The following is an 11,519-nucleotide window of genomic DNA, read 5'->3' on the forward strand; positions in this document are numbered from 1 at the left end:
AGTGACCATCAGGTTATTGATCACCTCCCTAAAGGCCTTCTCCCTCGATCACTCAGCTTAGATGGCCGGCCAGCTCTAGGAAGGCTCCTGGTGGTTAAACATCTTCCACTTACGGATGATGGAGGCCGCTGTGCTCATTGGAACTTTCAGAACAGCAGAATGTTTCTGTAAGCTTCCCCAGCCTTGTGCCTCCAGGCAATCCAGTCTCGGAGGTCTACAGACAATTCCTTTGTCTTCACGCTTGGTTTGTGCTTTGACATGCACTGTCAACCCTGGGACCTTATATAGACGGGTGTAGCCCTTTCACATCATGTCCAATCAGCTGAATTGAGCACAAGTGAACTCCAATGTAGCTGCTGAAACATCTCCAGAATGATCAGTGGAGACAGAATGAACCTGAGCTAAATGTAGAGCTTCACGCCAAACGCTGTGAATACTGATGTACATGTGATTTCTCAGCTTTTTATTTTTAAAAAATTTGCAACAATTTCAAAAACTCTTTCCTCACATTGTCATTATGGGGGATTGTGTGTAGAATGTTGGGGAAATTAATCAATTCAATCCATTTTGGAATAAGGCTATGAATACTTTCAGGATGCACAGTATTGTAATATTTAATTCTTATTAATGTGAGAGGGAACTAAAATTATTTACATCTGAATTTGAATACTGAGTAGGGGGAGGAGCTTTATTTCTGGGCTCCTCTTTTCACAGCTGAGCTCATTAATATTCGCAAACGATCCAAACATGGTCAATATAGAATGATTCTGGTTTATGGCACAATAAATGAGCACATAAAACACTTTCTGGAGATTTTTTAACTCACCAAAGTCATATACCTACTATGCAGACATTGATTCAACATCTATATTCCACCTTTAATTAACATAATCCAATCAGGACCTGGTCTATGCCTTGTCTGTCATTAAACTCAGCATGATCTGAAAGATGCAACCTTTTTTTTTTTTAAATTGTGATGCAGAGAAACAATATTTAATGAGGAAGTAGTGGGCGTGGCTTGTTTTTTTACTGCAAGCTGATTGGATGTAGTAAAGTGGGCGTTTCATTCAGAAAGATGGGGAAACGGGTTTGGGGAGAGTTATTAAAACTTAACAGACTGCTCCTCCTCACTATTTCTGTTTGATGTCATAGCGACAGTTAAAGGGGGGCGTGGTTAAGTATGTTAGCCACACCTAATGCCTCATCTAAGAATTGAACTGAAAACAATCAGGAAGTGCATTTGCAGATTGTAATTAAAGATTACAAGGGCAAGCCATTTAGTTTGTTCGTAACGACATGCACAGATGAATTGTTCACCACAAAACTAGCAATGTGAGCAAACAAAGTCAATATGGTTAGTTTTGATTTCATGTGTAATGATGTAAATAGAGCTCTCACTTGTAACAGGCAATGAAAAGTTTCTTATCGTTTCTCCTCTCCAGATAAATATGAGCCATCTTCTCTCGGGCCTGGATGTAAGAGGACTCGGTAGGCAGAATGTTTTGCAGTATAAGTACAGCGGCGTCTACATCATCTCTCGTTAAAGCCAGATCCACATGAGCGAGTGTGAGCTGCGTCTCCTCCGGCATCCCTCTGAAGAACACAACCGCATCCTCAAGAACCTTAGCGGCTTCATGCTGGAGAAACACAGAGCTTTTCCTCAGTCGGGCTCAATTTAGGGTTGCATGATATTGAAAAAAATATACTTCAATCTCAAATGTATGTTGAATACCTAGTTTACAGTACTATAGATCAGTGTTTCTCAACCATGTTTCTGGGGGAGCACCAGCTCTGCACATTTTCCATATCTCCTTAACCAAACACACCTGATTCAGAGCATCAGCTCATTAGTAGAGACTGAAAGACCTGTCATGGGTGTGACAGGCAAAGAAGACATCCAAAACATGTGGAACTGGTGGTCCTCCAAGAACATGGTTGAGAAACACTGCGATAGATGATAAACACACACATCACCTGATCTCCATTGACCCTGAGAGCTTCGCTGAGCTGCAGAAACACACACAATCGCTCACTGCTGGAGATGATGGAGGACTGCGGCCCCTCTGAGGGCCCCTGGACTCCCGGCATCTTCATGATGAGGTTCAGACACTGGATGGCGCTCTTCACATCTCCAGACCTCAGCAGAGCTTGAGCTTTAATCAGGTTAAACTGGAACTGATCTCGAATCTGTCACAGATATAAATACCATAAAACTGATTACAAATGATTTTGAGATGGTCCAGGTTGATTTCTTTTTATTATTATTATTATTATTATTATTTAAAAAAAGCTAATATTTGTCCAGGGCAATGTAGAAAATGAGATTACCAATCTCAAGAGGTAAAATAAAGGTTTAAACAGATAAACGGCAAAGATTAATGGCAAATTCTGCTCATTAAGAATAAACACACTAATACTGATTATACATTATTCTGAGATGGTCCAGATTAGATTTTTCTTTTGTTATTAATGTTGATATTTGTCCAGGAGACTACAAATCTCAAGAGGTTTCCCTGCTAAAATAGAGATTGTATTAAATGTTTTAACTTGATAAATGGGGGTTATAAAGAATTAATACAATAATACTGATTGCAAATGATTTTTGAGAGGTCCAGACTTGTCCCTGGAGGATATAAATGTGAACTGGACTAATGTGCTATAGTGAGATTCAGACCAGTCGGCTGATGACAGCAGTGATCTCCACATGCAGGCTGGGGTTGCAGGGTTCACGGAGCTCCAGTGCACTCACTAAAGCCTGTTGACGCTGCTTTACCTCAAATGCACAACACAAAAAATGAGAAATAGTTTAGAAATTTTGAAAATATTAAATTTTATTGTATTTTTGGAGGGCATTTACAGAATAATTTATTTACAGAAGAAATTTACATATAACAGAGCTTCTACTTTAATTCTTTTTTTACATTTTATGATTCTTTGTGATTAATTATAAAATAACTAGTAGTTACTAAACGTTTTTTCAAAGTGAATGAAGTAATTGTATTTTAGTAGTTTATTTTTAACATATTTAAAAAATAAAGTAACAAAGTAAAATAAAATAAAATATCTGCCTTTAATGATGGTCATTCCTTAAAGCACTACGAGGAACAACTCAAATTTAATTGAATGTACTCGTATTTAATTTACTAGCTTTTATTAATATTCTGAATTATTTTACTAATGCATAAATTCCTGTATGAGTAATTCTATTTTTGTTTCGTTCTGTATTTTAAGAAAAATGAAGAGTGTAATGTCGAGAATACAATTATTTAACCGCTTAAACTACTGAATTGTTTTTTTAAAGTGTCATGTTTGTTAAATATCTGCCCCCAGAAACACAAAGAAAGAAAAAAAATTAACCATAATTTATTTACACTTTTTACGAAAGAAGAGGAAAGAAAAAGAACAAAGAACAAAAGAAAAAAGGGAAAAAAAAAGAAAAGAACTATAATTTATTGTTTACGAAAAAGCTTTTTAAAAAGAAGAAAAGAAAAAAAGAACAAAGAAAGAAAAGGAGAAAAAAAGAAAGAACTATAATGTATTGTTTGAGAAAAAGCTTTTTAAAAAGAAGAAAAAAAAGAAAAAAGAAAAAAAGGAGAAAAAAAGAAAGAAAGAAACAATAAAAAAAGAAATAATCGAAAAACAAAAATAATGACAATATTTAATTGTTTTTTTAAGTGTAATTTTTAAAAGACTGCACTACTTTCCAAGCCCCTCGAAACAGTGCTCTCTGCCTTTAGTAGAAAACTGTGTTATTTATTTATTCTTAAGCCTGATTCACTTTAGCCACTCTTGAAAACACAGTGAGAATAGTGAATAAAGCGTCTGTTTTACCAGCTCTGTATCTCCATCTTTAACTACAGCGATGACGGTCAACATCTGAAGAGCTTTCAGATCCTGTGCATCACGCTCCAGAACTCTGCAAAAATCATACAAAAACACAGAATAACACCTCAAGCTATGCATTAAAATATTGACCTTATTCTGCGATGAGGAAATGCACTTGTTTTGGTGAACTTCTGATTAAATTTCCAATGGCAGAAATGACTTTAAATAATAAATATCAGAAAACTGTGTTCATGACTATACACAAAAGGTAGAATAATATAATAAGAGATTATCAGTTTGCAACATCAAGCAGCAGAACCAGCTGTTTTTAACACCTAAAATCAATGGAAGATTGGAGCCAAAAAGATTCCAATGGCGCCACCTGCTTGTACACTTGAAGTCAAAATATTCACCCTCCTGTGGTTTTTCTTTTATTTTCAGTAATTCCCAAATGATGTTCAACAGATTCAGGAATTTTTCACAGTATTCCCTTTCATTTTTTTTCTTCTGGAGAAAGTCTTATTTGTTTTATTTCAGCTAGAATAAAAGCTGTTTTTAATTGTTTTAAAGCCATTTCAAGGTCAATATTATCAGCCCCCTTCAGCAATATTATCATTAAATTGTCTCCAGAACAAACCACTGTTATACAATGACTTGCCTAATTACCCTAACTTTACCCTGATTACCCTAGTTAAGCCTTAAAATGTCACTTTAAGCTGAATACTAGTGTCCTGAAGAATATCTAGTCTAATATTATTTTCTGTCATCATGACAAAGAGAAAATAAATCAGTAATTAGAGATGAGTTATTAAAACTATTTTGATTAGAAATGTGTTGAAATAATCTGCTCTCCATTAAACAGAAATTGGGAAAAATATACAGGAGGGCGAATAATGCTGACTTCAGCTGTATGTGTAGAATAAGGTCAATACCATGAGAAGAGCTCAGACCTGTGTGCGATGTCCTCTGTTTGCTCGTAGTCCTGCAGAGCCATAAATATCTTCATCTTCATGAGGAGTGCTGGGGTGAAGTCTGGATAAATGAGCAGGATCTGATGGATTATGTCTAAAGCGCTTGACTCATTCTGCTTCAGCATGAAGAACTCAATCTGCATCAATACACACATTTATGTTCTGAATTAATATAATGATCAGATCACATTTATATACATTACTTGACAGTACATTTTATTGTGTGACTGTGGTGATGAACTCTGTACACGGCCTGTAAGAAGTTTTAGATAAGTCAGATTTTCATTATTATCATTATTATTTATTTATTTTACGATTTAAAATAACTGGAATTCATTTCTGTGATTTCAAAGCTGAATATTAATCATAATTACCTTACAATATGTCACATGATAAAATATTTTTAGTATGCTGATTTTCTGCTCAAAAACATTTTAAAATTAGTACAATTCCTCCAGATTTCTTGTGGTGGTGTGGAGAGACCTCCTCATGATTGTGAAGTGCTTTGGGTGTATGGCCATACACGATAAATGCGCTATATAAACACACATTACTTACTTTCTTTGATGAATAGAAAGTTCAAAAGAAAAGCATTTATATGACATAAAATCTTTTGTAATTTAGTCTATGCAGAAAAAAATAAAACAAAATAAACATTAAAATTCCTAATCTAAATTGTTTGACTGGTAGCATATAAACTATGTAACAACAATTAATAAATTACATACAATAATAATTACTGTAAAAAAAGCGCTATGCAAGTAATATCTGTATATACAAATATATACACACAGCTAAAGTCAGAATTATTGCCCCCCTTAATTATTAGCCTTCCTTGTTTATTTTTTTCCCCAATTTCTGTTTAACGGAGAGCAGATTTAAATTTTTTTTATTTTACCTTTGTCATGATGACAGTAAATAATATTAGACTAGATATTCTTCAAGACACTTCTATACAGCTTAAAGTGACATTTAAAGGCTTAACTAGGGTAATTAGGTTAACTAGGCAGGTTAGGGTAATTAGTTAATAATTAGTAAAGTTATTGTATAATGATGGTTTGTTCTGTAGACTGTCAGAAAAAAAATATTGCTTTAAGGGGCTAATAATATTGACCTTAAAATGGTGTTTAAAAAATTTAAAACTGCTTTTACTCTAGCTGAAATAAAACAAATAAGACTTTATCCAGAAGAAAAAATATCATCAGACATGTTGTGAAAATTTCCTTGCTCTGTTAAACATAATTTGGGAAATATTAAAAAAATGAAAATAATAATAAAAGGGGGCTAATAATTCTGACTTCAACTAAATGTATAAATAAAAATAATAATAATAAAATAAATAAATAAATAAAAATGTGGTTTACCTTTCCCATCAGTCCAAACAGATTTCCTGAGTCCCGAACACCACTGTTAAAGTATCGTATAGCCTGAGGTCTGTTCTCTTCCAGGTCAGACGTCAACACAATCCAGCCCTTCATAATCAGACCCTGATCATAAAGAAACCAGTTTAGAAAATAATCAAACTTTCTGAAGCTTGGTAAGATTTTCCAACCGCTGAAGAACAGAAAAAGGAACGGTTCTGGAAATAAACCCTTCTCAAAAGAGTTTATCTGAGAAGATCATTTTCCACCATAAATGTGAAAGGTTCTGGAAAAAAACATTCCTAAAAAGCCTGAAGATCAAATCTGATACTCAAAGATGGAAAAAAAACAAAAACAAAAAAAAAACAATAATAATGTATAATCAGTAAGTCCAGTAAGTGCTCATCTTGAAATATTCCTAACTATATCAATGTTATTCCAATGTTTAGTAAACACAAATGTAATGCCACAGCATGAGTTGAAGATAAACATGTATGCAAAAACAGACCACTATAATATGTAAAAATAGACAAATAAATAAATAAATAAATAAATACAATTATTAAGCAAAGCAAATTACTCAATACAAAACTATTAAAACTTGTAAATGTTCGAGAAGGAATAGGAAGAGGGATACGTTTATTTAATTCTACCCTTCTTAACTCTATTATTTATTGTTATGGACTGTTATTTATAATCGATTTAATCCACAACAATAATCTTCAAGTTAACTGCATAATTAACTAACTTTTACTTGGAAAAACCTCTCAAGCAGACAACAGAAAGCAATAAGCAGTTTTGATCATGCAGGGCTTTAAAGCTGTGGTCACACTAGAGTTTGTGCTTGTGAAATTCTGTTGTGCGGTGCTGCGAAGAAGGGTGGGATTAAACAAGATTATTAGACTTTTAAAAAAAGCGAGCGATAGGTCCATAATTTTAATTTCTGTACACAGAGTTTATGTTTTGATCCGCGATTGGTCTCACGCAGTCAAGTGATGCGATTTCGCAGGTCAGAGTCAACCAAGCTTGAACTTTGTAACTGTTTGCAAAATCTGTCTCATGAGCTTGTGTTTCCGGTCTGACGCATGAGCTTGCGTATGAATGGAAGTCGATGGGGAGAAAATTGCAGTGTGACCACAGCTTAAGGAAGCATTAGGGAGTCAAACGAACCTCAGGTGACGTCTCCGAGATTTTCAGCATCTTTTTAATGCATGTTTTAGCTTTGAGGTTCATCTGGAGGATCCAGTAGATCAGCGCTGCGTAATAAAGCGCTCTTTCACCGGCTGTAGATCCAGAGCGCTTCAGCTCAGAGTTCAGCTCATTCACAGCATCTTCATCTCATGTGGACAAAAAACAAAACAAACAAACAAAAGCAGAAGATCCCTGAATCCCTCACTCATTTCATTCATCAGCCACTCAGTGCAGTGTGTGTACATTAAAAGAAATATCCATAAATTAGCAGTTTTCTGCATTTTGTGATTCATGTTTTTATTTTTCTCTGTTTATTTCTGCTTTTAAGTTGCATTATGGGATGTTGACCTTTCGTCCAGCAACTTTTGACCTTAAAGTTTTTTAAAAAGTGTCTTTTCTGCTCATGTGTAATAGTGTGCAGTGCTGTATTGTCTGGGTTGGTGTTGTATATTACAGGGAAATCTTGTTATAAACTGCAGCACATTTACTGTTATTTTACACACTTTATTTCTCTACATATTATTTATTATACATTATACTATCTCAAATTACTGAAATGTCACTTTGTTAAGCATTAGAGTTGAATTTTCAACATCAGAAGTCAACAGAGCAGAGTTCAACATCCCATAATGCAATTCACAACCACAAATAAACAGAACACACACTAAATACAGAAACTGTTCATTAACTGATATTTTTCCAGTGTACAAAGCAGAAGATACACATCTTTATCTTTAATATAAGACACACATCTTTATCTTCTCTTCTCCATCTACACGACATCTCTAGGATCAGTCATCAAGAAACATGGATTCTCCTACCACTGCTATGCTGATGATACCCAGCTATACCTCTCTTTTCACCTTGATGATCCCTCAGTTCCAGCTCGCATCTCAGCCTGCCTGTTGGACATTTCACACTGGATGAGAGATCATCATCTTCAGCTTAACCTCGCGAAAACAGAAATGCTTGAAGTTTCTGCCAACCCGACTCTACACCATAACTTTTCAATCCAGATGGATGGGGCAACCATTACTGCATCCAAAATGGTGAAAAGCCTTGGAGTAACGATTGATGACCAACTAAACTTCTCTGACCACATCTCTAGAACTGCTCGATCGTGCAGATTTGCACTCTGTAACATCAGAAAGATCCGACCCTTCCTATCTGAACATGCAGCTCAACTTATTGTTCAAGCTCTTGTTCTTTCCAGACTGGACTATTGCAGCTCTCTTCTAGCCGGGCTTCCAGCTAACTCTATCAAACCTCTTCAGCTGCTCCAGAACGCAGCAGCACGAGTGGTCTTTAATGAACCTAAAAGAGCACATGTCACTCCGCTGCTCATCCGTTTGCACTGGCTGCCAGTTGCTGCTCGCATCAAATTCAAAGCTCTGATGTTTGCTTATAAAGCGACTTCTGGCTTTGCTCCTTCTTATCTGCTCTCACTTCTGCAGATGTATGTGTCCTCCAGAAACTTGTGTTCTGTGAATGAACGTCGCCTCGTGGCTCCATCCCAAAGAGGGAAGAAATCCCTTTCCCGAACTCTCGCATTCAATCTGCACAGTTGGTGGAATGAACTCCCTAACTGCATCAGAACAGCAGAGTCACTCGCTGTCTTCAAGAAACCACTAAAAACTCAACTATTTAGTCTCCACTTCCCTTCCTAATCTGCAAAAAAAATAATAATAATAATAATTACCAATGTTTTGCTTCTTACACTTTACATACCTGAAACTCGCCTACAGCACTTGTTCATTGTTGCTCTTATAGTTGTGTAAATTGCTTCCTTATCCTCATTTGTAAGTTGCTTTGGATAAAAGCGTCTGCTAAATGACTAAATGTAAATGTCAATATAGAGAAGACATTGATGGAATCGTTCTACAAGTCTTGCATTGCGTCTGTGTTAACGTCTGTAGTAACATTAATAGTTACTTTTAGTAGGGAAAACCCCCGACAGAGGAAAGACACTTTATTGTTTCTGTTTGAATCTTCGTTCTGGAATAGTGACCTCTTTTTATATCCAGAGTTTTTTAATGTCCTCCTCAGGTTCCTGGTATACTTTACAAAAATATCAGTCAAATAACCGGTTCCGTATTTCAGAATTTATCTGTCCTTTATTTAATTTGATTTATTAATATTTTTACGTGTTTATGAAATCTACTGTATATTTCAGCTGTTTTCCAGATTCTCAATGCATCCTAAACATCCACGAGAAATTTTAATAAACTCAGACGTACCGACAGTCTCACAGTGTTTGTGTGCGTAAATGAGAGCTACTGTTGAACACAGAGACAGATGAGGATGATCCTTCAGCAGGATGAGCTCTTGTAGAGCCTCCTGTGAGTGACCTGCAACACAGCAGCATTTTGAACATCAGTGGATTTACAAGTCAAAGACTAACAAGAGCTTTCAGGAATTAATACTTGACTAAAGACCTGAAGCAGTCTTGTTTTGTGAGATCTGCGTTGTTTGTATGATTTTGAATCCAAGTCTCATCTTCTTACCTCACTACAATACTTGGTCTCTTTTATTAATTTACATTTAAAATCCATAGTTTTATCATCATCTTTATCTCCTCTTTTAGCTTCACAGTGGTCAACTTTTGTTGTGTTCGTTTGTGCTATACAAGTAAATAAATTCAATAAAATTGTAATAGAGCTTGTTTCTTTTTTTTTTCATTATGTAAACGTGACCCTGGAGGACAAAACCAATATTATGTTGCACAGGCATATTTTTGCAAATAGCCAAAAACACATTGCATTGGTCAAAAGTATAGATTTTTCATTTATATCAAAAAATCATTGAAATAATAAAGATCTTGTTCCTTGAAGATTTTTTAACAAACTTCTTACTGTAAATATCAAAATATTTTTTTTGTTTAGTAATGCACATTAATTTAGACAAATTTAAAGATAGTTTTTCTCAATATAATAATAATAATAATAATAATAATAATAATAATATTGCAGATTCCAAACATAGTTGTAGAGTAATACACTGCAAAAAGTTTTTTTTTAACTTAAAACTTCTTATTTTTACTCTTATTAAATTTTAATCTTATTAAATACTATTAAAAAACTTTTTTTGCACTGCGTAGTCATATTTCTATACATCTACTTATATCCAATATTTCCCTATCATAACAAATCATACGTCAATTGAAAGCTTATTTATTCAGCTTGTTGTGTAATGGGCGATGCAGTGGCGCAGTGGGTAGCATGTTTGCCTCACAGCAAGAAGGTCGCTGGTTTGATCCTCGGCTCAGTTGGCATTTCTGTGTGGCGTTTGCATGTTCTCCCTGCGTTCGCGTGGGTTTCCTCCGGTGCCCTGTTTTCCCCCACAGTCCAAAGACATGCGGTACAGGTGAATTGGGTAGGCTAAATTGTCCGTAGTGTATGAGTGTGTGTGTGTGTGAATGTTTCCCAGAGATGGGTTGCGGCTGGAAGGGCATCCGCTGCGTAAACACTTGCTGGATAAGTTGGTGGTTCATTCCGCTGTGGGTCCCCGGATTAATAAAGGGACTAAACCGACAAGAAAATAAATGAATGAATGAATGAATGAATGAATGTCGTGTAATGTATAAATCTAAATTTTAAATGACAAACTTTATGGTCCAGGGTCACACATATTATTTTACAGTCATAATAATCATGAATAATGTCCTAATATAAATATAATAACACACACTTTAGCTTACCTTCCATCAGAGTTGCAAAAGCTTTGAAGAAACGGAGCACTGGATCATTATTGTACACTTTTAAACTCCTCGCAGCTGTATTGATGGCATGTCTGTAGTATCTCTCCCTCATATAATATATAATCAACGGCTGTGAAAAACAAACATCACTTATTATCACTTTAAGCGCACAATGGGAATAAAATACGAGTCAAAACAAATTCAGAACTTACCAAACAAGTTTTATCCTCCTCTGACATATGTAAGCCCGACAAAATAAGCGGTTTTAAGGCATTTATCGCGTCAGAAAATCAGCAGTGATTTACAACAACGGAAAACTGCGGTTGCTACTCAACATTAGACACCTGTACAGGAATACTAATCAATCTTAAGCACGCTTCGTGTGTTATGAACTCCTAGCGATCTTTTAATTCTACCATCGACTGCTTATGTCTGTTTAAATAAACGAAAACACGCAAATACGAACCACTTCAA

At 35.3% G+C, this 11,519-nt stretch overlaps 1 protein-coding gene across 23 annotated transcripts in view; it reads right to left on the bottom strand.

Annotated features, from left to right (window-relative positions):
• Positions 1-11,519, bottom strand: part of ttc21a (tetratricopeptide repeat domain 21A) — a 30,957-nt gene that overhangs the window by 16,419 nt on the left and 3,019 nt on the right. For 8 of the 23 annotated variants that reach the window (XR_012399589.1, XR_012399590.1, XR_012399588.1 and 5 more), the window contains exons 1-10: positions 11,258-11,387; positions 11,046-11,175; positions 9,586-9,696; positions 7,328-7,494; positions 6,161-6,283; positions 4,776-4,933; positions 3,832-3,916; positions 2,675-2,773; positions 1,975-2,187; positions 1,399-1,637 (exon numbers count right to left, since the gene is read on the bottom strand). Coding sequence is in view for 10 of the 23 variants with exons in the window: in XM_021470417.3 (XP_021326092.2) it covers positions 1,399-1,637; positions 1,975-2,187; positions 2,675-2,773; positions 3,832-3,916; positions 4,776-4,933; positions 6,161-6,283; positions 7,328-7,494; positions 9,586-9,696; positions 11,046-11,175; positions 11,258-11,284 (1,352 nt within the window). In the remaining 13 variants the exon portion in view is untranslated. Of the gene's footprint in view, positions 1-1,398; positions 1,638-1,974; positions 2,188-2,674; positions 2,774-3,831; positions 3,917-4,775; positions 4,934-6,160; positions 6,284-7,327; positions 7,495-9,585; positions 9,697-11,045; positions 11,176-11,257; positions 11,388-11,519 lie in introns of those variants that run through there. The other 15 variants (XR_012399593.1, XR_012399594.1, XR_012399592.1 and 12 more) reach the window with 4 other exon arrangements.

Source organism: Danio rerio, chromosome 24 (genome assembly GCF_049306965.1).
Source record: "Danio rerio strain Tuebingen ecotype United States chromosome 24, GRCz12tu, whole genome shotgun sequence".
In the NCBI taxonomy this organism is placed as follows: Eukaryota; Metazoa; Chordata; class Actinopteri; order Cypriniformes; family Danionidae; genus Danio; species Danio rerio.